The 27753-nt window shown below is 56.7% G+C and overlaps 12 protein-coding genes and 1 non-coding gene across 13 annotated transcripts; 3 read left to right on the top strand and 10 right to left on the bottom strand.

The window, feature by feature from the left end:
• Positions 1 to 663: 663 nt before the first annotated feature.
• Positions 664 to 2389, bottom strand: MKK02DRAFT_18895 (putative tetrahydrofolylpolyglutamate synthase; the record flags this gene model as incomplete). Its single annotated transcript, XM_053086018.1, has 6 exons — positions 664 to 917; positions 1027 to 1831; positions 1864 to 2000; positions 2022 to 2221; positions 2256 to 2299; positions 2345 to 2389. 6 exons carry the CDS (start codon positions 2387 to 2389, stop codon positions 664 to 666), a joined length of 1485 nt encoding a protein of 494 aa, XP_052948890.1.
• Positions 2390 to 2570: 181 nt separating this feature from the next.
• On the bottom strand, positions 2571 to 5855 carry MKK02DRAFT_39390 (uncharacterized protein; the record flags this gene model as incomplete). The annotated part of the gene is made up of 16 exons (XM_053090574.1): positions 2571 to 2728; positions 2817 to 3003; positions 3062 to 3358; positions 3402 to 3671; positions 3703 to 4034; positions 4075 to 4127; positions 4161 to 4544; positions 4576 to 4644; positions 4676 to 4732; positions 4773 to 4877; positions 4922 to 4976; positions 5019 to 5036; positions 5083 to 5168; positions 5213 to 5368; positions 5415 to 5624; positions 5668 to 5855. The coding sequence occupies 16 exons, from the start codon at positions 5853 to 5855 to the stop codon at positions 2571 to 2573; spliced, it is 2625 nt and encodes an 874-aa protein (XP_052948889.1).
• Positions 5856 to 6224: 369 nt separating this feature from the next.
• On the top strand, positions 6225 to 6313 carry MKK02DRAFT_t21. The gene has a single exon. It is a non-coding gene; the product is annotated as a tRNA-Val (tRNA).
• Positions 6314 to 7637: 1324 nt separating this feature from the next.
• On the bottom strand, positions 7638 to 9267 carry MKK02DRAFT_39389 (beta-lactamase/transpeptidase-like protein; the record flags this gene model as incomplete). The annotated part of the gene is made up of 5 exons (XM_053090573.1): positions 7638 to 8025; positions 8056 to 8393; positions 8425 to 8769; positions 8800 to 9003; positions 9046 to 9267. The coding sequence occupies 5 exons, from the start codon at positions 9265 to 9267 to the stop codon at positions 7638 to 7640; spliced, it is 1497 nt and encodes a 498-aa protein (XP_052948888.1).
• A 238-nt stretch (positions 9268 to 9505) lies between these two features.
• Positions 9506 to 11100, bottom strand: MKK02DRAFT_39388 (beta-lactamase/transpeptidase-like protein; the record flags this gene model as incomplete). The annotated part of the gene is made up of 5 exons (XM_053090572.1): positions 9506 to 9899; positions 9930 to 10267; positions 10300 to 10644; positions 10675 to 10908; positions 10939 to 11100. The coding sequence occupies 5 exons, from the start codon at positions 11098 to 11100 to the stop codon at positions 9506 to 9508; spliced, it is 1473 nt and encodes a 490-aa protein (XP_052948887.1).
• Positions 11101 to 11925: 825 nt separating this feature from the next.
• On the top strand, positions 11926 to 13486 carry MKK02DRAFT_39387 (uncharacterized protein; the record flags this gene model as incomplete). Its single annotated transcript, XM_053090571.1, has 4 exons — positions 11926 to 12288; positions 12375 to 12549; positions 12599 to 12804; positions 12863 to 13486. The coding sequence occupies 4 exons, from the start codon at positions 11926 to 11928 to the stop codon at positions 13484 to 13486; spliced, it is 1368 nt and encodes a 455-aa protein (XP_052948886.1).
• Positions 13487 to 13704: 218 nt separating this feature from the next.
• Positions 13705 to 14448, bottom strand: MKK02DRAFT_39386 (uncharacterized protein; the record flags this gene model as incomplete). Its single annotated transcript, XM_053090570.1, has 1 exon — positions 13705 to 14448. One exon carries the CDS (start codon positions 14446 to 14448, stop codon positions 13705 to 13707), a length of 744 nt encoding a protein of 247 aa, XP_052948885.1.
• Positions 14449 to 15617: 1169 nt separating this feature from the next.
• On the top strand, positions 15618 to 17490 carry MKK02DRAFT_19390 (G-protein alpha subunit; the record flags this gene model as incomplete). The annotated part of the gene is made up of 7 exons (XM_053086086.1): positions 15618 to 15921; positions 15954 to 16053; positions 16087 to 16171; positions 16214 to 16553; positions 16603 to 16682; positions 16746 to 17012; positions 17419 to 17490. 7 exons carry the CDS (start codon positions 15618 to 15620, stop codon positions 17488 to 17490), a joined length of 1248 nt encoding a protein of 415 aa, XP_052948884.1.
• Positions 17491 to 18357: 867 nt separating this feature from the next.
• Positions 18358 to 19394, bottom strand: MKK02DRAFT_39384 (uncharacterized protein; the record flags this gene model as incomplete). The annotated part of the gene is made up of 3 exons (XM_053090569.1): positions 18358 to 18511; positions 18626 to 18922; positions 18958 to 19394. The coding sequence occupies 3 exons, from the start codon at positions 19392 to 19394 to the stop codon at positions 18358 to 18360; spliced, it is 888 nt and encodes a 295-aa protein (XP_052948883.1).
• A 656-nt stretch (positions 19395 to 20050) lies between these two features.
• MKK02DRAFT_39383 (uncharacterized protein) lies at positions 20051 to 20965 on the bottom strand (the record flags this gene model as incomplete). The annotated part of the gene is made up of 2 exons (XM_053090568.1): positions 20051 to 20477; positions 20511 to 20965. 2 exons carry the CDS (start codon positions 20963 to 20965, stop codon positions 20051 to 20053), a joined length of 882 nt encoding a protein of 293 aa, XP_052948882.1.
• Positions 20966 to 21146: 181 nt separating this feature from the next.
• MKK02DRAFT_39382 (uncharacterized protein) lies at positions 21147 to 22437 on the bottom strand (the record flags this gene model as incomplete). The annotated part of the gene is made up of 3 exons (XM_053090567.1): positions 21147 to 21221; positions 21447 to 21885; positions 21920 to 22437. 3 exons carry the CDS (start codon positions 22435 to 22437, stop codon positions 21147 to 21149), a joined length of 1032 nt encoding a protein of 343 aa, XP_052948881.1.
• A 180-nt stretch (positions 22438 to 22617) lies between these two features.
• MKK02DRAFT_39381 (Ubiquitin-related modifier) lies at positions 22618 to 23308 on the bottom strand (the record flags this gene model as incomplete). Its single annotated transcript, XM_053090566.1, has 3 exons — positions 22618 to 22735; positions 22843 to 23058; positions 23157 to 23308. 3 exons carry the CDS (start codon positions 23306 to 23308, stop codon positions 22618 to 22620), a joined length of 486 nt encoding a protein of 161 aa, XP_052948880.1.
• A 311-nt stretch (positions 23309 to 23619) lies between these two features.
• On the bottom strand, positions 23620 to 27520 carry MKK02DRAFT_19201 (DNA-directed RNA polymerase; the record flags this gene model as incomplete). Its single annotated transcript, XM_053086053.1, has 8 exons — positions 23620 to 23670; positions 23798 to 23984; positions 24082 to 24203; positions 24250 to 24475; positions 24632 to 26329; positions 26361 to 26849; positions 26878 to 27425; positions 27458 to 27520. The coding sequence occupies 8 exons, from the start codon at positions 27518 to 27520 to the stop codon at positions 23620 to 23622; spliced, it is 3384 nt and encodes a 1127-aa protein (XP_052948879.1).
• Positions 27521 to 27753: the final 233 nt, after the last annotated feature.

Genomic DNA, 27753 nt, shown 5'->3' with positions numbered 1-27753 from the left:
GTCAGCCGGAGACGAGGTACCAGACCACTCCTCATCATTAATACAGGAGTGGAGGGATTCTAAATTCCTGATGACCCCGATGTGGACGGAGTATCATATGGCATTCGTGGTAAGAACGCCGAAATGCTGGGACCCTTGGCATGGATATGTATCGGCGTGTCAACTACCGGTACCCTTGTTCTACATCGACTTGTTGCAGGCCATGCAAATCCTATAAAGAAGGGTCCCGGGTGCGAGGACTTGCCAGTCGCACGCGAGCCGGGTTGAGAAGATCTCCGACACCGAGCGTCCCGCCGTACCCCTTCCAAGCACTCTTGTAAGGCGCGGAACCTGAAGCGATACTGTAGTGGTGCAGCCACCTTGGACGTGATTGATCTTGACGGCATGTTCGAACATGAATGTGGCAGCTTCTCCTTGAAGTTGGCTGGCTTGAGGTCTGAGTCAATCGATCAATTGTGGAGGTTAAGGGCAAGCGGTCTCGCTGGAAAGCTTCTGCGGAGTGACATACTGCATGGACTGTCTTCCTCAGTGGCGCCTTCCGAAGAGTCGAGGAACGATAGATGAGCCGGGAAGGTCAGTCAGAACAGCCTGTAAAGCCCGAAGCTGAAGCAAATGAGGTTAGTCTGATCAGTTCAGTCAGCAGTGCTCCATGGCCGCAACACTTTATACCATGCCCAAAGACCCCTGCAAGCTAGCTACTTCCATTACCCCTCCGACCAGATGCAGACTTCCCGCCACCAGCACCTCATGCTCCCCCTCCATGCCCCTGACCAGATCCACTGCGTGCTGGATAGACGCTACGACGTGAGCCTGCTTTGGGTCGTACCCGGGCACCAGCTCGAGCCAGGCGTCCCGGAGTTGATTCTGGGTCGCTAGCTGTGAGAGATCATTGGGGTCTATCGCATGAGATGTGAGATCTGGGCATAAGCTGAATTCTAGATTAGGAGGGATGACATCAAGGTGGATCTGCCTTCAGGCTGGGAGAGGGGACGACAAACAGGGGCGAGGGACAACAAAATCACTCACCACTGCTGAAATGTCCGTCCGTATACGTCACATTGGTGCAGAAGATGACCGCCTCGAACCTCTTCCCCAGCTCGACCAACTCCGAGCTTGACGTCCTTGCCCCCGCCTCTAGCAACGCCGTGAGAAGCATCTGCCCCGCTCTCCCTCCAGAGCAATTGAAGATCAGCACTCCCGGCTTGTTCCCCTCTCCCCATGCCCATTCCCCACACGAGGTCAAAGATTCGGTCGTATGCGCTCCATCCAGCAGCCATGTCGTCTTTCCCTGCTCCACCCGCTGACACCTCCCTGGCCACTTGGTTCCCGCCAGCGGCGCCACGAAGGACCTTGGCAGCGCGTCATCCATCCCCTCCTTCCCCTGTGCCCTCAAGAACCCCCTCGCCAACGCAACCGCCAAACTCGCGTTGATTCGCTGATGCGCTCCCCTTAGCCCCAGCGCAGTCTCCGGAATCATCGGGACCACCTCGTAGCTGCTCGTACGAGCCTCCTCCGCACATTCCGCCAGCACCCGGGTCGCCTCCTCTTGATCCTGCTTGACGCTCAGAGCAGGTACGCCAGCTTTGTAGATCCCGCCCTTATTGCGCGCGATGTCTTGGATGGTATTGCCGAGAACCGCGACGTGGTCAAGGCCGAGCGAGGTGATGCCGGTGATGACAGGCTTGGGGACGATGTTGGTCGAGTCGTATGTTCCGCCTATACCGACTTCGAGGACGGTAGCGGAAACGCCGAGGGAGATGAAGGTGTGGAAAGCGAGGAGGGTGAGGAGTCGAAAGTAAATGGGGAATTGGGGGGTGTGCGGGTAGATGGTCTATAGTCAGCTACCTCCATACGACAACCCACCTTAGTGTTCCCTTCCAATCTCTCCCAGACCTCAAAGAAGTATCGCGCAAAGTCCTCCTCCGATAACGGCTCGCCGTTGATTCGTATTCTCTCTCGGACGGCGCAGAGGTGCGGGGATGTGTATAGCCCTACATCAGCTCAGTCATAATGCTGCTCACCTATTCTCCCAGTCATGTGGGTCCGCAGTAGCCTCTCGGTGAACGCAGAGGTAGAACCCTTCCCCTTGGTACCGGTGATATGGACGACATTTAGCTTGTTCAGGTCGTCCGGAACGTAGCCTATCCGCCGGAGATAGTCGTTCATCTCGACGATGGCATAGTCGTTCATTCGTCCGCCCGACTTGCGGATGGCCTCGATGCTGACCATCAGCTCTTGCGGAGTATGAGACGTACGTCGCAGCATTGCTCTGACAGGTGTTGAGGAGATTAATCGCTTCCTGCTCTCGTCAGTTCCGGCGACATATCTTCACTCTAAGACTTACAGCGTATGTTCGAGAGCGGGCCATCCTGATCAGACTAGGTATCATGGATCTTAGGTTGCTTGTTTTGCTCAGATACAGGAAGAAAGGTAAACGGTACTGAGCAGCGACCGTTCCTTGACCGTTCCTCGGTTATTTTGGAGCCCCGCATCACCTTGTTCCTCTATGGCTCGGACCTGTTGAGGTGCTTCGTCTGCGCTCTGGACTGTCCAAGCTCCCAAGATTGCATCTAGATATCTACTACTCCGGATACTATGCCCGCCGCTGTGATGTCTATGGACTTCTTCCACTTCTTTTCTGCCCATCGATCTAGGTCCAACAGCAATTTCGAGCCTGGCATATCGGGACCCAAGCGGGGTGCTGTCCATGGCACCATCTGCTTTCCATCTGCTGGTCAGCTATGGCTCGATGTCTGCAGCGGCTCTGGGTGGTTGCGTGCTCCCCAAAGCTGTGATGAGCAAGATAGGGAGCTTACCGACAGCGGTCCAGTCCATCTTGACCGGCTCGGTCTCCTTGATCGTCATCCACAACTCGACCACCGGCTCCAGCACGGTTGGCACGACCTTGACGTGATGCCGCTTATTTCCGACCGGTGGCAGGAAGTCGAATGACCATTCGAGAATCTCGGCGGAGAAGGCGATGGTCGGCCATACCAAGCCAGTCTGCAGAGTCAGCAAGCTCACCCCCCTGTGACAAGGGCAGTAGATGGGAAGAACTCACAAAATCCAGCTTCAAGTTGATCTTGCGACCTCCCTTGACTTCGGTCGAGGTGATCTCGGTCCCCATCTCGGGCCACTTGAAGTTGTCCTCAACCTTCGTCTCCAGCGGGAACTCATATCCGTCCAAAAAGACCGATATGGGGTAGATGACGTCCCAGTCGGCAGTGTACTCGTTGAGCGGCTTGGGCTGAGGGGTATAACGGGGGTTGCCGTAGCGCTCGTGGATGGCAGGAAGAACGCCAAGCTTATCGCCCTGGTCGAGGAAAGCTATTCTGAGGGCGTCCTCGCCGGAGGTGTGCTAGATTGTCAGCTGAGCTCAGCATCAACAGGAAATGACCCACGTTATGAGAGTACTGCACAGCCATTCGCTTCGGGTGTTGATCGTCGTACGAAGGCACGGTCGGGCTGACGAAGATAGCCGTAATGACCGCGCTGAGCCCGAGTAGCACAAGCAGAGCTCTTCGCTGGTTGTTCCGAGGGAGCCGGTGGAATAGCGGTACCGCTTGAGGGAGGAAGGTGAAGCCGAAGACGGAAGAAATCGTCGCTATGATGTGCTCGGCCGGAGCTTCTTTGCCCATGCGACCGGTGAGAGGCGTGAAGATGTCAAGAGTCTGTATCAGCCAGGCCTTGACGGGGACGTACCGATGTGACACCCTCAACGGCCAGAGCGACCATGATCGTCATGGGGATAGCATAACCCCAAAGAATGACCACCTGGTGTTGCACCTGACGAGCCATGCCGGGCTTTGCCGCCGCCCGAGCTACTGAGGACGATACCTCATGCCCGATGGCGCCGACCAAGAGGACGATTACGATGAGCGCATTGACGTACGCCGAGCGGAGGCGGAAGAATTGGAGGACCAGCATGAGGGTGGTGGGATAGAGAAGTTGAGCGTGGAGGTGGGCGTGCTCGAGGAGAGGGCGGTCGATGGGGGAGAGGAAGTAGGAGAGGCCGAACTGAGCGGAGAAGTATCCTGCTGATCAGCTTCGTTCCATGTGGTGGAGAAGACTTACCGATAAAGCCGACCGGTACATACAGTACAAGCGGGAGATGCTCGTTGATGAACCTAACATCAGCTCAGCCTTGAAGCAAGGCTCACCATGTCTGCTTCCAGCCTGCCAAGCTCAGTCCCGCCGCCCATCCGTTCGCAGCAGCCAAAGCCGCGACCATACCTAACGGTGTCGCCACCACCGCCAGCGCCAGCACCTTTGCCCGTTTCAGCGACCTCGGAAACGTGATCGCTGCGACTACCGCGGCGAGGGCAGGGTACGCCTTGTCCGCCGCCGACATGGACCACTTTAGAAAGACGCGGTCGAAGAGCGATACGTACACCAGATCAGGTGCGCTCCAGGGCGTATTCGAAACTAGCGGCGAGTCGGGGCCGGTGAGCTGCTGGAGGACAGCGTGAATGTTGGCGCCGAAATGCTGAGCCGAGCCGGGGGAGATGTTCTCGATCGAGTCTTTGCGGGTATGGTAGAAGTAGCTGCTGTCAGCTGTGTTCCATCGTAGCTCACCTATGCCCAACAAGCGCCATATCCAGTCCAGAGACGTTGAGGTATCGCTCATACTGACCAAAGTCGGTACTGACGTCAGCTCGTTCGCCTGAGGACTTACTCAGAGATCATGATCCCGGACGCAAAGACCTCAGACGCGATGGCAGTACCGTGCGGGCTGAAAATAAGCTACTTTCAATTGCGGTCGTGAAGCTTACTAAGGGACATGGGAGTAAGCCTCGATCATCTCCCGACTCGTCGCTTGGAAGAGCAACGCTCCGCCAGTGGTTCCAGCAGCTTCCAGGTTGATGACCGCACGGACACTGATATCAGCTTCATGCTCAAATTCACTGATGGTAACACTCACGTCTTGGCTGTCTCGTGCTGAGTGGCATACAGGTGAGATCCATCCTGCAGCGTTTCTGCGGGTCAGTATTGAACGGTATGCGGTTCGTCGTGCTGACCTTCGGCGCCATTCCAGACTACAAGATCAGCTTGGCCCATGATTTGGAGAGGAACCTCACTCACCAAAGATAACAGATCCGTTGAAAGCCTCATTCCGCTCGATCAGGACTCTTGCCAGATCCAGCATCACACCGACTCCAAGACCATCACTGCCAGTCAGCTTCCGTCTGGCGACACAAGTATCTGGACCTACTCGGCAGCACCAGGCGCAGGCAAGGTGGAGTCAATATGGCTCCCCAGCAAAACAGCATCCTTCTCTCCTCGGATACCCTGCTTGGCTGATATCCGCATAATAACATTCCTGACTCCTGCGTAGAGCTTGAGCACGTCATGATCTGCTATCGTGAACCTGCCAGAATCAGTGGATAGCCACTTTCCCGGCCTTGAACACATACGAATGTCCACCTGAGCCGATTTGCTCCCACACCTCGCATACCAACACGCCACCCTTGCACTTTGCCTGCAGACTCCTCGCCTGTTCCAGCACATACTCCTCTCCTCTCACCGCCTCGTGCGTGCCAACTGTCCGATACCCTATATTCTCAAGGGCAAGGACATGGCCCAGAGCTATGTCTTCCGATACCTGAGCGCGACCGCGGGCGTCACTGTGACATGAGCTGGGATCTAGCCCTGTCGACGCCGACTCACTACGGCGGTAGAGGAGTAGGAAGGGAGTAATGCAGCTTTCCGAACAGGTACGGGACAATCGTCAAGGTTGGCAGAAGCCAAGCCCAGGAGCGCCAACGCGTAGGGGCCAGTCTGTTTGCAGCACGCGCATCACGACCAGCGCTCGTCCAGGATTCGGGCCCGCGGAGAGCGTTGGCTGGAGAGGACATGGAAATCTGTGACTAGATGCGTCCCTGCAGTGGTGTTCCTGTTGCAGCAGAAAGGGACGGTGCGCGGTGATGCCACCCTTTTAGGTCATCGCTCTGACTAATGGCCTGAAAAGCAAGACCAGCTGAGGAGGTATCATGGCATGACGGGTATAATATATGATAGGCACGACAATAGTATTACCTCCATCAGCTAGACAGTCATCTGTACCAACTCTGGCCGCGGGACCGGGGGCGGTGGGCACAAATAACAGACAGGGAGTCAAAACAGTCAGCCGGTACCAACCCACCCCGAGACACCGCCAAAGACTTTTCCGCCTGACTGTTTATATCACCTGCAGCTTCCTGGCTGTCATCCGATTATCGGAGCATGGTTTCGTAGCTCAGTTGGTCAGATCGCATGCTTAACAGTCGTCAGACAGTTCCGCATGATGTCCCCGGTTCGAGCCCGGGCGAAATCAGCTTTTGCACCCCGATGTGCTTTCCGCCTTTTTCCCTTTTCCCCCGACTTTTGGGCTTCCATCGACGACTGTAGCTTAACCAGGCTGTCTCCTGCAGCTACATGTACTGCCAGCAGTGCTACAAGCCCCTGATAGATCAGCACACAAAGCTCAGAGCGCACTTACTCGTCTCAATCACCTCGAGAGCCGGCGTGAGTATGTGACTGTCGCTTGTGGATATGGTGGACATCGGTCATGATAAGTTTTCAAGCGCGGCCCGCGTCGTAGCACTCGGAATAGTGCTTGTGCCTCATATACTCATCCGGCGAACTGACTCCGACCACGTAACACTGCCTGCCCCAGCGGCAATAGGACGCACAGACCCTTCATTGTCGTCCCGAGGATCAGTAACACGATTCGGTCTGGGTCTAGGCGATCCTTTCGCAATTCCATACAGCTCTCGGAGGTGAGGATCTTTTAGACAGCTGTACACATAGCTCCTCTCTGCGATAGCCGGGATGGTCCAGAGCTGGGGCGGTACAGGGGCAGCTCCAGCTTCGCGTAGCTCCCTTTTCTCTCGTACAGTGTCGCGCCACATGACATCGGGAGCAGGATCTCATATGGAAAAAGTCCTCGGCTATAAGGCCTGCCGCTTCTTGCTTGGTGATCAGGTCCCGGCAGCTATCGGATGACAACATGAGCGAGGTGGCGCAGAGCGGGCCCGCTCCTCATTCCTCACTTACGGCATGTTTCACCGTCGACCCCCATCGATCGTCCGCTTTCTCCCTTGGACAGCTGTGGTCTCGCTGGGCTCCCTCCTGCGCGGTATAAGCAAGCACACTTCAGATACGGCCTCGACATCACCAATCTGACTTTGAGCTCGAGAGGGGCAGGTAATACTCTACTGCCCCTCCTCTCTCTTCACCTTCCCCTATCCCTGCAGTGCTTAGCGCTGAGCGGATAGAGCAGAATCCGAATAGACTGATGACATGACTGACTATCGTATGCCTGCACAGAATAGTAGCTCAGCCACGTAACACTGTTAGCTTGCCTCAGTGACCCGCATGACGCACGGACCCCGGTCCACCCAAGGACATCCTTGGATAGTCCAATGTGGGCGTTTTCGTTGACTTGACGATTCGACCAACTAGTAAGCTACAGAGGTTTGTATTGGCTGCCATTGCGGTAGTATCTCACACTCAGGAGGGGCGGACCAAACGTTCCAAGAATCCAAGGACCAGTAGCTGCACCTCGAGGGACGCTAGTAGGGCGTTGATTTCAGCCCGGCTTACTGGGCAGGTAAAGAAATAGGATACCACAGTCATCACACTGCAGGTCTGTCTTCTCATCCTTTGATCTTGCGCAGCACGCACAACTCCGCCTTGTCCCCCCAATTAAATCCACTGATCCAGATGTCCCCGTCCACCTCCTTCGCACTGAATGGGCAGCCGTAGTACACCTTCCCATCAGCCCTGTTGGTCCATTGCATACACCCCTCGTATGATCCCTCGCCCGTCAAGGTGAGGAGTGGCTTGCAGGTGCCGTAGAGCCAGGGAAGATAAGGAATGTTCACACATTCCGGCCGCTCAGTGACGAACGACGCGGAAGTGAGATGCCATCGGCCGAGTCCAGGACCGACATACGTCCCCAGGGAGAGATTTGGAGTGACACCGGTGATGGCTGGGAGGTTGGGGCACTCTGCCTTGCGTCGCTGCGCCATCTCGGTCGACATGCTGCATCAGCTCATCCAAACGTTTACTTACGCTTGCAGCACCGAGTCAATATCCATACCCAGGTGCGACCTGATCGCCAAGAACTTGATCATCGCACCGAGCTCATGCGCTTCCTCCGAGTTGCTCATGACGACTATACCCACATCGAGCTCCCTGATAATGGCCATATTGGTCCGATATCCCGCGGTGGCTCCATACGCCTCCAGGAAGGCCACCCCAGCGTGGGACCCCTGGAATAGGCTCATACCGTACGTGAGCGGCGCATCGAGGAGTGATCCGCCTGGGTGCCATTTGTCCGTCATGTTGAGGCGCGGAGCGGATGCGGCGTTGACGAATGGGTTGGACAGGAGAGAGGCGGTCCATTTTGCCTGACGTCAGCCAGCCCAGACTGAAACGTACCATATCCTCTGCGGTACTGATCAGCCCGTACGATCCCCTTCCCATCTGGCCTAAGGACTGAAGGCCTGTGTTCGGCCCCACCCCAACTGATATCCCCATTCCTGCTTTCAACTCCCCCTTGTCCAGCCGAGGTGTGAGGCCCATCGCGACGTCCTCCCCAGCGGTGCCGGTGAAGCTCGTTTCTGCCATCCCGAGAGGGTCCAGGACGTTCTCCTTGACCACCACCTCGAAGGTCTGGCCCGTAAGCGCCTCAACAGCGAGCGCGGCGGCGTCAAACATGTAGTTGGAGTAGAAGGGAGTAGTACCGGGTGCGGCTGAGCAGGGGAGGGTGGAGAGATATCGGATCTGCATCAGCTAGTCCTTTGTTGAGCTCACCATATCCTCCTGAGCTGCCGAATCAGTGTACATGACATCTGCCGTCTCGATCCCTGCAGCGTGTCCGACTGAATGCGCGAACGTCACCTTGGCCCCATCGACCTCACTCTCGAGTTTGAAGTTCGGGAGGACATCGCTGACGGGTGTGTCTGGGCCGAGACTGTGCTCCTTCAGTACCCGAAGGAGTGTGAGGGTCGTAAAGAGCTTGGTCAGCGAGCAAATCGGGAAGCGGGTCTATATCAGCACGACCCAGCGTTCGCTTGCCTTGGGCGTTATGGCTTCGTCTCCATGAGCTAGGCCGTATGCCTTGAATACAGGTGCAGCACCAGACAAAGGAGCAATAGCGATAGAGACGCCTGGGATCTCCCACTCCCGCATGAGGCGCGAGATGAGAGCGTCAAATGCGTCATTAAACACCGCGGGGATGTTGAGCGGACCGGTCCTGAGAAGCTTTGCTAGAGACGACATGACCGGGGACAGCTTTGTGGCAGGCTTGTGAAGAGTATGAAGTCTCATCAGAATTTGGAGTATAGTAGCGAGTAAGTAGTTTGAGCAAAGGCGTCAGCAGTCAAAGGAGGCCAAGTATGAGAACCCTTTGATCAACGAGCTACATCTCCCTGTCCCTGTCGATCCAAAGGCCCTTGCGCAGCTTCAAGCTATTAAAATACCGCATAGTGAGCACCTCTGTAAGACTCCGGTCAGCCGCTCAGACCCGGCGCAGGACGCACATCTCCCCGCTTACTCCCCACTCAAACCCTGTGATCCATATCTCCCCCTTGCCCTCCTTCTCCCTTGCGGCGAAGGGACACCCATAGTATACCTTCCCATCCGCCCAGTCCGTCCATCTCATACAGCCCTCGTATTTGCCCTCTCCAACAGACGCCAAGAGGGGAACGCAGTCGCCGTACAGCCAGGGGAGATATGGGATGTTGACGCATTCCGGGCGCTCGTCGACAAAGGTGGAGGGAGTGAGGTACCATGTTCCGAGGGCTGGACCGAGATACGTTCCGATGGGATGAGGGCGAGTTGGATCAGTGCTAGATACAGCGGGCTGCGCGGCGCATTCTTGAAGATGACGTTTGGCCCGCTCGGCGGTGGCACTTCATCAGCTCCGCCAAGCCTAGACTTACGCTTCGAGGACCGAGTCCGTCTCCAAGCCCAGATACCGCCTGATCGCCCATAGCTTGATTGCCGCGCTGAGCTCGTTTCCCTCCTTTGAGCTTGTCAAGACCACCAGACCCAGTCCCATCTCTGGGATCAAAGCCATGTTGTGCCGATACCCAGCAGTAGCGCCACATCCCTCGATAAAGTCCACGCCGGCGTGCGAGCCGTGATAGAGGCCCATACCGATCTTGAGTGGCTCATCGAGCAGAGCTTGGAAGAAGCGCCAGGAGGGAGGGACGTCAACCTCGCCGGAAGAGGCGGTGGGGAAGTAAGGGTTGCGGGAGAGGGAAGCGACCCATTTGGCCTACGATCAGCGCGGTGCAATGAGGGACTTACCATATCCTCTGCGGAGCTTATGAGGCTGTACGATCCCTGGCACCTCGTACCGATTGACTGCATGCCCGTCTTTGGGCTGGTGCCAGTTGCGATCCCCTTCCCCGGCTCCAATGCCCCGTTCGCCAATCTCGGAATCAGCCCCATCGCCACATCCTCCCCTCCCACGCCTACAAAGCTGGTATCCTTCATCCCTAGCGGCTCAAAGATCGTCACTGGAAGGACAGCGGCAAAGGCCTGACCGCTGAGCTTCTCGATCGCGAGGGCCATGATATCGTATAGGTAGTTGGAATAGAAGGGGGTGGTGCCGGGGGCGTGAGGACAGGGCAGGTTGGCGAGGTATTCAATCTACATCAGCAGGGTCTGGCAGTGACTCACTATATCCCTCTTGGCGGCTGGGTCGGTATACATCACATCCGCCGTCTCCACCCCCGTAACGTGCCTGAGGGCGTGCGCAAACGTCACCTTTGCGCCGTCCACCTCGTTCCGCATGTGAAAGTCCGAGATGACATCGCTGATAGGGGCGGAGAGGAAGATGTTGTGCGCGTCTAGTAGGCGAAGGAGGGTGAGAGCGGTGAAGGGCTTGGTGAGGGAGCAAATGGGGAAGCGGGTCTGGATCAGCTCGACCTGAGGCGGACATACCTTGGGAGTGATGGACTCATCGCCATATGCTACGCCGTAGCTCTTGAAGACGGGCTGTGAAGTCGATAGAGGGACGATGGCGATGGAGATACCGGGGATCTCCCAGTCCTTGACGAGGCGGTCGAGGAGCGCATCGAAAGCGTCGTCAAAGATTGCGGCCATGTTGAGTGCCTTCTGGGAGCGGGGGTCAGTATAGCTGAAAGTTATGCTGACAAGTATGGGTAAGGTCTGTGATCAGCCCATCAGCTCCTGTGAGCACGGCTTAGCCAGCGGAGATTGGCAAAACTAAACTAAGCCCAAAGCCAAAGTGAAGTGAGCTTCTTTTGTCCTCACCCGCACGTCCTTCCTTGCCACAACACACCTACAAATCATGGTTCACTCTCCATTCGCTCAGCCCTCCGATCTCACATTTCAGCAAGCATCAGCCATGTAGTATGAGAGCCAATGCAGAGGACGCTGGGGACGCTGACTTGACTTGAGCTTGAGCATGCCCTGATCTGCTCCCGCTATCTCCTATCTGATTGGCTGTATCATCTCGCCCGAAACCCCCCGGATTCCGGACCCGAAACCCGATATCTACTCGTATTCCTCCGAGATTGATCCGGGTTCTCTGTCTTGGTCAGATTTTTTTCGCTGGCGTGCTCGGCCTCGCTATCGTCGGCTAATTGTGCGGAGGTCTGGTGGCGGCGTCGGCGATGAGGAGGGCATATAAGAATGGCAGAGGGGGCAGGGGCCGTCCACCTTACTTTACATCTATCATCTACAACAGCCGTCTGAAGCTGACGGGCGCGTCTGATTCGTCAAGACCAAAAAGGGCTAACAGAACTCTAACTCTCTTGCTCCGGTCCTATCGGGCTTCTCTGCTTCTTTCGAGACTCGCTTAGCAAGAGATATCCATCAGCCCAGCCCATCAGCCCAGACAGCCAGCCGATCTTCCTCGTCTTTCGCATCGCACTCCATCCTTCTCGCCTCGCATCACCAGACACAATGACCCGCCGTCTCCTTGCGACACTCTCGGCCCTCCCCTCTTCTTCAGCAACCCCGCCGCCCCTCGCTCCTCCTTACGCGCACTCCACCGCTCCCCGCTCCACTCCATCACTGAGGCCACCATACGCTCACTCCCTCTCGCCGAGCACCGCCGGAGGGAGCAACACGAGCCGTATCAACGCGCCGTACCGCTTCTCTATACCCCCAGCGGGCGTATCGGGCGGTACTGGCGCAGAAGTAGGCCAGGCGGAGGCGTGGAGGGCCTGGGCGATGGGGGTGCTGGGGTCTGAGGAGGGACGGAGAGGGGTGGAGAAGGTATGGGAGGAGACGCTGGAGGGGTTGGAGCGAGCCAAAGTGGATAGCGTGAGTTTCCGTTCCTGTTTTGCTCTCTTTAGGCCATTCTGGATTATTCAAGGGGTGGAAGCAGGAGAGCGGCGCTGATGGTACAGTCCAGAATCCCAGCAGTATCGTATCTCTCTTTGAGCGAATACCTGGCGAACCCAACGGCGGCACAAGCTATAAAATCCACCGGAAGCGTGGTCGTGCGGGATGTCATCCCTGATGGGCTGGCACTGGCATGGGCGAGGGACATATCCGAAGCGATGAGCCGGCGGGGTGGGGACGGTGAGTCATTCTCTGAACAGCGATCCAAGAGCCCAAACTGATGGTTTAGCGGTATACTGGCACCCCGCTCTCCTCGCTGCGCGCTCCAATCCCTCTTTACTCAACACATCCTCGGCCATCCTATCCGCTCTGTCCGGCACAGAGGGGGACGAGGCGTACATCCTCGCCGAGAGTGTCAGGGAAGGTCTGGGCAATGCTGGGGCTGGACGATGGAGTACAGGGGATGTTCGAGATGTCTGGGCAGTACGGGACGAGGTGAGCTATTTGATGATCGCAATCGATATTGATATCGGGAAGACTGGCTGATATACAGACCGCGGCTGTTTCTACCCCGCTCCTCTCCCATCTGGCGCTTACCCCACCCACCTCCTCCCCCACCTCCATCTACTCGACGATCCACACGGCCGCCTACGCCCTGCTTCGCCCATTCTTCTGTCCTGTTCGATCGAGGATCTCTTTCTACTCTTCGGCAGAGTATCTCTCGGCCTCGAACTGGCGTCTCGCCGAGGTGACCGAAATCACCTCGTCCACTGCAGTCAGTGGCGCGGGCACGGAGCAGATTACAGAAGTAGGAGAAGGGGGAGATCGGCCACACCTCCTCGACCTGCCCGTCACGCCCATCTCCCTCAATCCAGGGGACGTCATCCTCCGGAACTCCCTCCTCCCCTCTCCTATCTCTACCTCTACCTCAAGCCCGGAATCGGCTGAAAATGGTCAAGCCTTCTTGCCGCTCACGCTGCTTCCCCGGACAACCAACAATACCGCGCACATCGCACTGCAGCGCCGAGCGTACGAGGCGGGTCTGCCGCCCAAGCTTGGCGCTGCGGGCGGGGACGGGGGCGGAGGATGGGGAGAGAGGGGCGCGATCAGGGTGGAAGAGACATTTGGGGAGGGTGCGTTGGGTGGATCGAGAGGGAGGGGAGTGATGGGGTACTAAGCAAAGTCCATGACTCCGTGGCGTGGAAAGGGGAGCTGGCTGTGCGCGATGGAGTAAGATTTGTACATAGATATCTTCGATCGGGGTCTACAACTAGAGTCAAGAATGTACTGTCTCGCTGATGACCCCGACGGACCATACCATCACCCGAGTCACTTGTACCTGCTCCCTCTCGCTGACCGCTCTTCCTGCCGCTGACTCTCATCCCCTGATGATGCTCATTCCTCTAACTCTGACACCGCCGCCCCCGCTCCCGCCGCAGTTGCCGCCGGAACCCGCTTCATCACCCTCCAGCTCTCATCCGTGCCCTCCCACTTCCCCTCCGTCCCTTCAGGCAACACCATCTCCCCCTGATGGAGCTTGACGAGGAAATCGTACCTCACCGCGCGGCCCACAGCGGCAGCTGCACATGTCTTTTCGCCCGTCTCCGCCACCTCCGCCACACTTCTAGCTGATGCAGGCGAAACAAGATCATAGTCCCCTCTCCCCAAGAACCTGACGATCTCCTTCGCCCCCTTTCCGGTCACTTCTCTGGCGCACCGATCTACCGCCTCGAGGAGGGTCTGGTCTGTCCCAAATTCGGCGGGGAGGGAGGGGAGGTCGTACCCGTCTTCGAATATCGGCAGGCGGGCGGTGTCTCTCGTGACATGTATGCTTTGGCCTGAGCTCAGTGGGCCTGACTCGACAGTGGGATCAGAGCAGCAGTTGACAGCGGTAGCGGGCTCGGAGGAGGTCCGGCGGACAAGAAGCGCCGTGGGCTTGGGCTTGGTTCCTTCCGGTCCAGAAGGGGAGAGGACCTCTCCCTTGCCGACGATGATGAGCCCTACCCAGATTTGTTCTCCTGCGTTGGAGGGGAGACGGGCGAATTTGGATAAAGGGAGGGCGTAGCGGAGGAGGGAGGGGTGCATTTGGAAGTTGCGCTTGAGCGAGGTGGTTTTTGAGGGAGGGATCGGGTCAGACATGGCAGATCTAGATCTTGATGGGACTAGATCTGGGGATGTGAGATAAGACTCAATGTCACCATGTCAGTGACAGCGCCTCCAGGCTCGGGCGCCGTGCCTGCTGACTCCGCGCCGAGCTCCTTCGGTACGGAGCATCGGGTAAAAGGATGCCAGCTGACATGTCTCAGTCAGCCATCTCTTGCGCCACTTTCCCCCTTCTGTTTCTCCCTACTATCGGTAGATAGGATCCATACCTTCTCTCCCACTCAAACAAGTACAAGATAGGACCGACCGATCCATACCTGTTTCGCACAGATCATGGACGTGCATGAACAGTCACCCACCGACTACCCACCGTCGCCACTGCAGATCTCTCTTGTCCGCCACGACTGACCGAATAGCTTGTTGTGGCAAGTGGGCGCCAGGTGATCGCCTTGACGTAATTGAAGGTTCTACCCGGAATTCCCCCTTTCGGCTTTATATTTTCAAACCCTTAGAAACGCCTCTGCGCCAAACAGGAACCGGGTCCAAAACAGGTTTCGCCTGCTGCAGTTTGGTATGAGGCCCGGTGGGATGAGTGGGTGTTGCTGTATGCACGTTGCACACTGCCTACACACTGAGTAGACAACTCCAGCTATCTCTACGCTCCAACATCGCCTCTTCGCTCAAGCAAGGAGGAGCTGCGGACTGTTTTACCGTTCACAGCCTTTACCTTTGCGGAACCAAACGGCCTTCACGTCACTTCTCTGGCGCCTCTGGGTCCCCCCTTGTCCCTTTCGATCTTCACATCTCTCTACACTATACTATACCATACCATACATACGCTCTCCTACGCCCATACCCAGCCACCTCGCAGCTAGCGAGCGGACATTTGCGACACATCGCTTGGATACAGATTCGTTCGCGACAGCCGACAAAAGATAGCGGCGGAAGCTCGTTTGATATTACGCGCTTAGTCATAAACAACCAAGCTGGGCGTATAGGATAGGACTGGACCGAGGCAAGGAGTCCAAGCACAAGGCTGGGGATCTGCTCAGCAGGCAGCCCGTACTGTGAGTATACCATCACCTCGCTGAATCCTGGACTCTTTACCTCAATCGGGGTAACCGCAAACCCATCCATTCAAGTGGAACATGCTGACTATTTGCAGCTCTTTCGATCCCGCACCTCTCATCCACCTCTCATCCACCATGGGCGCCTGTACATCCTCACCGGCCAAGGAGCCCTCCCCATCCACCAAACAAACCACCACCGCCCAACCTACACGCACCGAACCTCCCTCCGCCCCACCCGCATCCCGCCCCTCAGACACTTCACCACCACCGACAGCCAACGGGAGTTCCTTTGCGCAGGGGCTAGGCGCGGCTTTAGCGGAAGCACCAGCGGGCGGGGCAGACAAGGGACCAGGGGGCAATAACCGGAGCAATGCGATAGACCGGCAGTTGGAGGATGATTCCAAGAAGTTTAAAAAGGAGTGCAAGATCTTGCTCCTAGGTGGGTTCAGTGTACTTCCGGGCTGACTTTAGGCTCGGGAGAATCAGGTAAATCGACAATCGTCAAGCAGATGAAGATTATACATCAGAATGGGTACACCAAAGACGAGCTGCTGCAGTACCGGATGGTAGTGTGAGTTTTTGCCCTGCGCGTTGCTCATGGCAGACACAAAAACGTGCTCGATTCAGCACAAGCGCTGATCATGGCGATGCGGAAACTGGGTGTTGATCCAGAAGAGCCAAACAACCGAGTGAGTCTTCCGTACCGTCGCTCGAGTCTGGGCTGACTTCAGACCTACGCGGACCGGATCCTCGAATATAGGATAGACGCCGAACCACTCGCGCTGGTCTCGTCCGACATTCTCCAAAATGTCGACTCGTTATGGCACGACCCCGTCATACCGTCCGTCATGGACCGGTCATCCGAGTTTTACCTCATGGACTCCGCGACCTACTTTTTCGGACTCATTGGCAAGATCAAGATGCCAGAGTATATCCCGGACGAGGCGGATGTATTAAGGGCGCGAACAAAGACGACGGGGATCAGCGAGACGAGGTTCAATATGGGGCAATTGAGTATACATATGTTTGATGTAGGCGGGCAGCGGAGTGAGCGGAAGAAGTGGATACATTGTGAGTAGATTCCGTGGAGGAATGGTTTCGGAGCTGCGTTAACGGACAGGTTTCGAGGCGGTGACGAGTATCATCTTCTGTGTGGCGCTGAGCGAGTATGATCAGGTTCTGCTGGAAGAGAATGGACAAGTGAGAACTATTCTCATCTTCCCCTTCTTTTTGGTTGATGGACAAAGGCTGATCTGATTCCAGAACCGAATGCAAGAATCCCTCGTCCTTTTCGAATCAGTCATCAACTCGCGCTGGTTCCTACGCACCTCGGTCATTCTGTTTCTCAACAAGATTGACGTCTTCAAGCAAAAATTACCCAAAGTACCACTCGTACACTACTTCCCGGAATACACGGGCGGGGCGGATATCAATAAGGCGGCCAAGTATATATTGTGGAGGTTTACGCAAACGAATAGAGCGAGGTTGAGCGTGTATCCCCATTTGACGCAGGCTACGGATACTAGTAATGTGAGTCAGAGTTTGGTCGGGTCGAGATCTGGATTTGGGTAGGGGAGGGTATGGGTGGGGATATGGTGGGGTGATGTTGGGGATGTGGGCGGGGATGAGCTGAAGGATGGGCGTTAGGACCGGGAGGGACGAGCAGGAGATGAGGTAGCAGCAGAAGATGGGTCTACGGATGGGCGAAGGGGATTTTGTAGGGGATCGGAAGATGGAAGACAAGAGGCAGGACGGCATCTCGGAGGAGGGGCCGGGTGGACGCTGTTTGGGCATCGGGCATCGGGGTCTGAGAGGTGGACGGTGGGGATTGGCGGAGTACCGGAGTCGCTCAAGGATCATCCCAACCTTCACTCGTCCACCACTCCGACCTGTCATGATCTTCTCCTACCCCCTTGAACCCAAGCTGATACCCCAGATCCGCCTCGTCTTCGCCGCCGTCAAAGAGACGATCCTCCAAAATGCCCTCCGGGACAGCGGGATCTTATAGCGACTGGCGCCGATACCGATACCCCACACCATCCATACCCTTACCTCTTACCTCTTACCCCTTACATCACATCATCTTTAATCCGCTACCCCTCCTCCCGTACCATCAACATCTACCTACCTCGCACCGGCTGCATCCCCTTCCTCCACCTCCGGCTTTGGCTATCGACTTGGCCCTCATCATCCATCGGGGCCATCTCGATCCTCTACATCGCTCTTGTATTGTTTTAACGAACTCTCTCACCCCCCCTCTCTCCTCCCTTTCTGCTGTTTTGATCTGGACGTATTTTCGCTGGCGTGGGGGAGGGAGGATAGGAGGGGTGGCGATTGGGGGTGGAGGACCGCTTTCTGGGTGAAGGGAGGGTCTATGTTGGAGATGGTGGACGGATTGGGGTCAGATGATGGGTGGGCGGATGGAGCAGAGCGGTCAAGGTGGAAGAGACGGGTGTGATACTAGACGTCGAGATTGGTTCTGAACTTTTGACTTTTGATTAACTCTGGAGAGGATGAGGGGGCATGTATGCTGTACGTCTACGATACTTATTTTGAGCTCATGGGCTGGGTGGGACTCGAAGGTTTCAGCATGGGGCTGTCGTCGGCCTAGACTGAGCGCGGGCCTGGACGGTGGCTCGCCAGGGAGCGGCTCTTGAGGTTGGCCCGCTGGCAGGCTCACTCGGACCATGCCCTGACACCTCACTGACCGGACAGCACTTCAGGCAAAGACTGCATACTTGAATGAACATACTCGACTACAGAATACACAAGGGTCCACAAAACACGTTTCACTGACTAATATTCGAGCCGATCACACCGCCTCCTCCCCACTGGGCGGATTCATGCTGACGCGCACCGACTTGATCCCCTCGAATCAGGCTCCGCCGCTGCTCGATAGACTGACACCCGCGGTCTCCATCCACCTCAAGAGCTCGACCGTATCTCGCACATCCGCGGGAAGGATCTCGGCTTGTTCCAGTGCATAGAGCTGCACGTCGAGACTCTGGCCCAGCTCACGGCCTCCGCCGCTGGGGGTCAGCTTGGGTCGGAGGTCTCCCCACACTCCCGTCGCGTTTCTCCCCTCAACAGAGAGACCCCTGCTCACAGCCGTACTCATGATCGCGTCGTCAACCGTTGCGCACAGGTAATCGAAGACCTTCCTGGCCATGATATCATTGAAGGTCCCTTTGCATGGGATGCGAGACTCGGACTGAAAACCCGAAATGGTCGCACGGTCATCATCGGCCAATGTGTTGCCGGTGACGGTCGCAGTGTCCCCTTCGGTCTGCGTGGCGCCAGTGATGGTCTCAGTATCGTTTCCGACCCGCGTATCACCATCAGCGTCTTCGTCGTCACTGTCGCCCTTGATGTCCATGTCAGGCTTGAGGGCGTCGAAGAATGGAGCGAGTTCTGCGATTCGTCGGAGTTCCAGAGATTGCCTAAGGTCAGTCTTGTCGTTGGTGGCACAACTCACCACGGGGGAAGGCGTAGGCTCAGTTTGCGGGACTTCGCGGTCTGCCAGACTTTCGTGGCGATCAGCTGCGCCAGTCTTGCGACATGCTCGTCACAAATTTCTCCTGGATCCTCCAAGGTCTCGTCAAGCAGGTCCATGGCAGCCTCCACGTTGCCCTCCCAATCTCCCTGCAGGGCATTCTCGAAATCGTCCCGTCCGCCGATGAGGACTGCGCCGACATTGCGTACCAATGTGACAGCCTTGTCGATCTTCGTACGAGTGGCGTACTCTTGGGGGTCATTCGTGCTCGCTTCGAGCGCGGGATCGAGAGCCTTGATCAATGCCGCGAATGACTCATCGAGGATGGCGAATGCTGTGTCCTGGAGTCGGGAGGGAGGATGGACGATAGGTTCGTCGTCGCTGTCGGAGCTGTCGGAGCGTAACGTCGATGGGGGCATCGTGTGACAATGTGCTGGGTAGAGGGCTTGAGTTCGAAATTCAAAGTCGATAGTAGAAGCAAGAGGGACAGAGAAGAGTTTTACAGCCCTCGGTCGGACGAGAGGTCCAGCTTGCGCTGCCTGCCTCGACGGAGGCGCTCAGTCTCACCCAGGAACTGACGTGTAAGGATGCGCTGAGATGTCTGCAGCTTGGGTGGTACAAGCTGTGCTCCTTATGAAAGGAGTTGCTAAATGGCACTTAAGGGGCAGCGCAACCCAGCAAGTCACTCGGGATGGCGTGCTAGGGGTCCTACATCGAAGGAGCTTCTGAAGTGTAGAAGTTGGTGCTTCAGACATCCTTCCAACGATTCCCCGGGGAACAACTAACTCAGCCTGAGTAACGAGGTATGGGGATCAGTCAACACCCTACACCTCGCAGCTCAGCCAGACGAGATGTGGTGAGCTCCGCTGCAAGGGTACGTTAGACATCCCCCTTGCTATAGAGTAGAGAGTTTTCCACGACGGGCATCAGAAAGTCATATCAGGGCCGTCCTGTACGCTAGACGATCTCCCTTCTTGCTGTCAGTAATTGCAGTAAGGGACGGCATGTATCAACGTGGAGCTTCGCAACACGGTGACCTACAGACAGTCCTCGCCCTTCTAGGTGATCGTAGCGGTCAATCAAACGTCATCACAACGTCGAAATCAGTCTGAGATCCCTCTCCCCGCTCGCCGCTAATATCCATCGTCCCCATGGTTTCCGCCATCTCCGCCAATTCTTCCGTCTCCGCCACCTCTTCCGGATATGGCCCTTCTTCCATGTCGGAATCCTCTTCCCTCTCCGCCAGATCGTGCGCGAATTCCCTCGCATGGATGTCAGCAGCGAGCAATCTCGCCGCACCTCGCTGTGATGCGGGGACGCCGAGGTGTGCCAGGCTCTGACCGTCGGGGCAAACGGACATCATTTCCGCCCAGGACATCTCGGTATTGAAGTCGGCCGCTGACTGGAGGGTATGGAGGTGTTCCAACATATGGTACATGACATCGTCTGCGCAAGTCGTCTTCAATACTGTCGTTGCGATGGTGGCCAGCTCGGAAAAGTCCCTGTTGTCAGTGGACAATCATGGTACAACTCACCAGAGCAGCGAGCCGGGCAACTGGCGGTCGCGATGATTCCGCTCAAGGCATGACAGCAGTACTTGGTGTAGGGTGTGTCGAATGCTTGTCTCCGCTTCATCCCCGCCGGAATCGAACGCCGCGGCGCCAAAGTCAGTCGTTCTGAGGTACTTCTTCACCGTGCCGTCCTCCAGTAGATGCCGAAGTCGATTAATCGACTTGGGAATGTCATTGATGCTGGTGGCTTTCGGAGTGACGCCGCCCAGAAGTACGTCCGCAGCTTTGGTACAACGGAACATCTCGTTCGCAAATTCGTCGAGGAGCCTGACCTCCCCCCGGACGACGCCAGGCATCCCATACATGCTCGCTTTGAGCTTGTCGAGTATGTCGTCGTAGTCGTAGTGATCAGTCAGCAGGCCTGTGACCAGCCTGTAGAGCTCGAGGGCCGAGTCGCGGGCAGTGAGGGTGTGGGACATGTCGTCGATATCAGGTGATTGAGAATGAGAGACAAAAGCCCCCAAGCGATCAGAGAGCAGGGTTGCTGGCAGTGCGCAGGCTTGGGTCAAAGGATAGCTAGCGTCGAGACGGTCGAGTTTCAGGTCAGAAGAGCGCAGGTTAGGTGAAAGGATGCGAATAAGTGAAAGGAGCCTGGGACCCTCAGTGGAGTGGACAGGGCGTAAGGTGGATCTTCTGGCCAGTCAGGAGGAGCATCATGACCTCGACAGTGTCCCCCTAGGATCATGGCTTCCTCACTGACGCCTGGCCAACATCATAGCTCGGGCCATCAGCATAGATGCATCTGCACTGGCGCCGGAAACATAAGCGTTACCAGCTCAGAGCCGCAGTCAGCAGATCACATCCGCGCGCGAAGGGGCGCGCTGCGAACATGGAGTCTCATTCCATATCACCCAACGCGGAATCTTCACTGCCGTGTTCACTCCCGCCATTATCATCTACTTCTTCGTCCTTCTCTCCGTCATCATCCTCGTCTCCACCTCCTTCAGGCTCATCACCATCCTCATCAGCGCTGTGCCCAACCGATGTCTCCTCATCCAATTCAGCCGACTTGCCCGTATCAGAGGTGGTGTGTTTAGTACCCATTCTCTCAGCTTTTGCTTCCCGTTCGGCCCTGATGGACACCCCTTCTTCTCTCATGAGCGCGCGGGCTAATTTACCGGCGGCCTCCTCGTCTCGTCCCGATATGCCAATGGTCCTTAGGTCGTCTGGTGAGTAATTCTGATCATAGTGCTGGTTGACCAGATCAAACCAATGAGTATTCTTATCGAGCAGACCTGCCTCAGATATGGTAGAATCGAGGTAGGCGGCGACCTGCCACGGTATGTCGCCATCTGGCCGATAATTGTGCTCCAGAATAGAGTGGAGGTTCTCGAGGCTCCTGGGCATCAGCTCTGACCCAAGTATGAGCTCACCATTGTGGAGTCTTGACAGGGGCTTTAGATTTAACCGGAAGTTGTGCTTTGATGGTTGACGATAGCACGCCATGTAGCACTAGGCGACTCTTCATGCCCTCTTCGCTGAAGCCCCCTTCGGTGCTGATCAGGTCTTGGACCCTTCTGTCGTTGACTGCGGTCCAGATCTCATCGCACCGCGACTCCATATCTTCCTTGCCGAGTCTCCAATCGTCCCCAGCAAGCAAATGATCCGCTGCCTCTTCACAGAGCGATAGGTGATAGTCCAACTTCATGACCAGCTGGGTCAGCTCGTAATCAGGCATGCTGGGATCGTCGGCATCAGGTATGTGAACATGCTTGGCGATGTGATGGATGATGGGCATGACTTGAGCAGTTACGGTCCCGAATGATTCGAGAGCGGTTCGTTGCGTCTCGCTCTCGGGACCCTTGCGAGTCCGGGTGTGCTTTCGAAGCCTCACAGGTAGCTCGATTGCCTTGCGCTTACCCCCGGCTGCTTGTGATGTAGGCGACGTCATTGTGCAATGTCAGGGCAATCATCGCCGTCCAGCGGAGACAAGGGGGTCCTGATGAGTAGCCAGGGGGTTTATGGTGAAAGGAACCCCGTAACCTGTAAGAGCGAGTCAGCCGGAGATCAGACCGCGGGATCTGTACAGCGCGTAGTGCGCCTCCATATGTCTGCAGCTCCACCGTACAGCCTATCCGCCATGTAAGGTCGATATGAAAACGACCTCATCCCTGTCCTTCAGCTCATACTCGAGCTCTCCCTCAAGTTCCCAGTCTGCGTCATTGATGAGGACGAGTATTCCAGGTCGACTATAGTATCAGCTCGTATCCTCAGGCTAAGCTCTCCCGCCTCTCTGGTCGTCTTGCAGTAGAAAAGCCTCGCCTCGCCTGTTTCAGAATCGAGAAAGCCAACTCACACTCCATCTCCCTCACCAAACATCTCCTCCCGCTCGCTCAATATCGTCCGCTTCATATGCCTTATTAGATCCCTCATCGTCGCTGGATGATTGTCGGCCGCCTCTGATGCTGTTGGTTCGGGAGAGGGATCTGAGGATGCGGCAGGGGAAGGTGTGTGTCGGGGGAGGTGGACCGTATGTCTCGGTTGCTGCGAGAAGAGCAGATGGAGGCCGCCGCTAAGGTATCAGCTTATAGAGCACTATAGGCAGAGAGTCCTCATCGATGACAGCGACCTCAAGCTGTCGGCGCCTCTCAGAGACGGAGCTGTACTGACCCAAATTCTATCCTGATCTCAAGCTCGTCTTCCCCCTTGCCGCCAGCTTTTCCGCCACTCTTCTCCACCACCAGCTCCTCAGTAGCGATCTCCCGCTTCGAGCTGTATCCCAGCCCATTCGACGATGATCCGGATGCGATAGATTGGGCCATATTGCTTCGATGAGGAGGTAAGGTAGATCGAGAAGCTGAAGCTCTGCGGTAGAGCCAAAGTTCGCTCGAGACCACACAAATCCAGTCCGTGCGCATTGACCGAGGAGTACTCCAGCTCTGAACCAGCTCAGGCTATACGTGGCGTCAAACAGCAGGCCTGGGCAGCCCAGCAGAGCCGCCGTTATACGCCTCAGGACGTAGCATGGGCGTGATGGTGTAATACATGATGTGTCGTGACCTCAAACTCTAAGGGCTCTACCCGCCCAGCTGCCCAATGGCCCTCGTCTGACCCCATTACCGCCTATACCCTCCTATACCGTATCCTCCATACACAACCTCGGCATGATGTTCATCCCCATCAACTGCATTGTCAGCTGTGTCCCTAGCAGAGATACACTCTCCATCAGCCCGCGTCCCACTCCAGCTCCGCCACATCTCGCGCCTCCTCCTCCTCGCTGAGCCCCAAACCCAGAAGCAAAGTAAACTCACCTCCTGTATCAATAGCTTGGCCGCATACGGGATCGTCAACTTGATGATCCCCTTCCCCGTCTTGCACATAGGACACCACTGGTTATAGCCGAGCATCCCGCAGATCTCGCAGACTTGCGTCTCGAACGCGTCCGAGGAGATCATGAGCCGTTCGAGGAGGAGTTGGGTGGCGCCATATCCGATAAGACTGAAAGTCAGCTTGAGTCCGGAACATATGAGATTATCTTCCGGCAAGGCGAAAATGGGAAAAGGGCCAAGAGGAAGAGGCAGAAAAGCAGACTCACCAATCCCGCTCCATCTCCCCCAAACGCAATCCACCGTCCTTACTCCTTCCCTCCGTCGGCTGACGCGTTAGGTTCGCTCGCGGTCCAGTCGGCCGAGCATGCATCTTGTCCATGACCATGTGCTACCTCATCAGCTGCGCCCTTCCACTTCCAAGGAACCCAGCTCACCTTCAGTTTCTGATAATAGATCGGCCCAAAGTAGACATAACACTCCAAACTCTGCCCGGTAATCCCACTCGTCAACATGTCCTTGCCGGCATAGCTGAAGCCCTTGTCAATGAGAATCTTGCTCATGTCGACGACTTTGGATCCGCCGAAGGCAGTACCGTATTGGAGAGCGCCGGAGACGACGCCGGCTTTCCCGGAAAGGAGCTCGATCATCTTCCCGACCGTCCTGCAGGTCAGCTTAGGTCAAGCGGAGCAAGGTCTTCCTCTGTCCAGCCGCCAGACGTGACCCCCGGCCTATCTCCCGAAATCCACCTCTCTCCGATTATTCCTTCCCATCACCCATCACCCTCCCCGCTCGATCGCTGCGCTCGCTCGAACTCACATTCTGGACGGGAAACCATGCGGGTTCATGATAATATCCGGCACGATCCCCTGATCATTGAACGGCATATCCTCCTGCGGGACAATCAACCCACACACCCCCTTCTGCCCATGCCGACTCGAAAACTTGTCACCTAGCTCTGGCCGCCGCGTCTGCCTCGTCAAAATCTTGACCATCGCCCCGTCATCCCCCTCCGTAATCAACACCTTGTCAATCATGGTCGGTTCCGGCAGCTTGTGCGCAATCGGCGTAGGCTTGTACGTGTCGGACCGGCTCCCACCGCGGGTATCGACGGGGGTCTCGCGGTGGATGAGGACATCGCCCTGGTTGGCGTGCGAGCCCGGCGCAATGATCCCGTCCGCCCGATCGACCCATGCGTACGCTTCCGGCCGAGGCGGGTCGAGAGGGAACGCCAGCCGCTCCGAGGACCCATTGGCGAATTGCCGAATAGGAATGGTCTGCTTTTTGAGGACGTGACACCGCCCGAAGCCTCGGTCCGCCGAGGCGCGATTGACAATGAGGGCGTCCTCAATATCATACCCCGAGAACGACATGACCGCGACCGTTGCGTTCTGACCCGCGGGTAGACGATTGTACCCGACCAGCTCGATCGTTTTGGTCTTCACCATCGGTTGCTGCGGGTACGTCATGAGGTACAGTAAGGTGTCGATCCGGTTGAGCTGGTTGTAGGCGATAGCGCCGATCGCCTGCTTGCCCATGGCACATTGGTAGGTGTTTCGAGGAGACTGATTGTGGTGGGGATAGGGGATGAGACCGGCGACCGCGCCGAGGATGGTAAAAGGCTCAATTTCGAGGTGGGTCGTCCCCTCCTCGATCTGGTGCTCATAGCACGCGATAAACGAGTCATTCTCCTCATTCACGTCCAGGTACTCGACGAGCCCTGAACGCAAGAAGTGGTCAAACGTAACCTTCCCCTCCTTCAGGAGACGCATATGCGCCGACGTCACCCTCGACCGCTGCTTCTCGACGATAATCATCGGCCGGCAGATCCGCCCTCCGTCCGACGCAATGTAGATCATGCGATGATGGTGGTTGATGTAGATGGACACGAATTCCGAGGTCCGACCGGCCCGACGGAGTTTGCGGAAGGTATCGACGAACCGGCGAGCGAGGTGGGTGACGCCAATGAGCGTTCCGTTGACCTGGACGAGGTGGACCCCGGGCCGGTAGAGCTCATTGCCGGTGACGAGGGATATATCCTCGACGCCCAGCATGAATGCCAGCTTGATGAGGGGTTCTTCCGGTACATCCGTAGTGATGTGTGTCATAAGCGCGAGGTTCTTGACAAGACCGCACGCCTCGCCTTCGGGGGTATCGGACGGGCAGAGCATACCCCACTGGGACGGCTGCAGTGCACGCGGACCCGAGACTTTCCGTGTCTTTTCGAATTGCGAGGATATCCGAGTCATCATCCCCAGCGCGGCGATGAAGCTCAGCCGGGAAAGGACGTGGGTGACGCCCGCCCGCTCGACGTGGAACCGCTTGAGCGACCAGTTCCCGGTCGAGATGGACCGGACGAACGCGTTGGTGATGGAGCCTTGACCGGCGAGGAGGAGCTTGGACGCGTCAAAAGCGGTCCGTGCCTTCTTTTCGAGAAGCTTGTCCATTGACTTTTTGATTTCCGAGTTCCAGGTTTTGAACGAGTCTTCGAAAAGAAGCGACAAGAGTTGACCAGCACTATCGTCAGCTAGTCCTGGCATCGACTCACAGTTCTAGCCGCTTGTTCCCGACGTAATCCCTATCATCCACCATACTCTCATCAATCATCGCCATCAACACCCGCCTCGCCATTGTCGCGAGGTAGATGCACTTTGGCCGAAAGTTCATGTCCCGCACTGGTACGTGTCCGAGCACCATCGCCGCCAGCGCCTGATTCGCGATATCCGAGTAGGTGAGTTTTTGCGTTCCGGGAGCGGCGAGTTCTTGGTTCTGAGACGTCCGCACCCCGATCCACTCGAGCGCCTGTTTCCGCGTAAAGATCTTGTTCTTGGCAGCCTCCTCGAGCGACACCCCGAACGCCTCTTGATACCGCTCGTCCGTCCCGCAGAGAAGTTGAATAATCTCCTTGTCCGACGTAATTCCCATCGCCTTGAGCGCAATGACGATAGGGATGAGCTCCTTGAACGAGTTGTGTCGCAGGTATAAACGCCCGCTCTTGGTCGTGACGTAGGTCTTGACGACTCGGTCGTGCGTTGATCTATCAGCCAAGCCGTCGTGGGACTTACGATGTGACTTCTGCAGTAACGACATCCTTCTTTGAATCCGCCATGACGATGATACGATTCTTGCTCAACTGCTCCTGCACCAAAATCACCTTCTCCGTCCCCTTGACCACAAAGTATCCGCCTGGGTCCAACGGACACTCCCCCATCCTCGCCAGATCCTTCTCCGTCTTGCCCATCGCGTTCAGCCAGCACAGCTCGCTCCGCAGCATGATGGGCAGTTTGCCTATTGGCACACCCTTCATCCGCTTGATCTTGTCCTCCGCTGTATACTCTATATCGACGAGGATGGCCGCCGAGTATGTCGAGTCCGTCAATCGACATTCCATAGGCGTGACCATAGTATTCGACCCGCCCTCGACCCGCATAGGCTTCATGACGTGGATATCCAGGTACCGTATAAAGTGGTTGGGCGACATGTCGCTGACGACGAGCGAGTTGGCCGCGAGGATCGCTTTGATATCGACATTGACGAAATAGTTGAACGAGTCGAGATGCTGCTTGACCAGCCCCTTGACTTGGAGGAAGGCCGGTAAGAGTTCCCATTTTTCCTGAAATCAGCTTTGTCGCATCTAGTACTCACCTCGACAGACTTGACGCCCTTGGCGTACCAATCCGACCCCTTGTTCGCGTACGTCTTCTTCATAAGTTCCGCCCATTCCTCCTCGCCATGGTTGATTTCAGGCTTGATATCAGGTTTGCGGTCGACCGGAGCTGGTCCAGCTGTACGAGCGACGCGAGGCTTGATGCCTGTGGATGGTCCGGCGGCGCCTGTGCGAGCTGGGGGTTTGGGAGGGGGTTTCGAGGATGAGGCGGCGGTGGAGGGTTTAACGGGGGGTTTGGTCACCCTCCTCGGTGCTGACGAGGATGACGCAGCCG

This window comes from Dioszegia hungarica (assembly GCF_025882075.1).
Source record: "Dioszegia hungarica strain PDD-24b-2 chromosome Unknown MKK02contig_2, whole genome shotgun sequence".
In the NCBI taxonomy this organism is placed as follows: Eukaryota; Fungi; Basidiomycota; class Tremellomycetes; order Tremellales; family Bulleribasidiaceae; genus Dioszegia; species Dioszegia hungarica.
The sequence above is the reverse complement of the archived record's forward strand: the minus strand, read 5'-3'. Positions and strand labels throughout refer to the sequence as shown.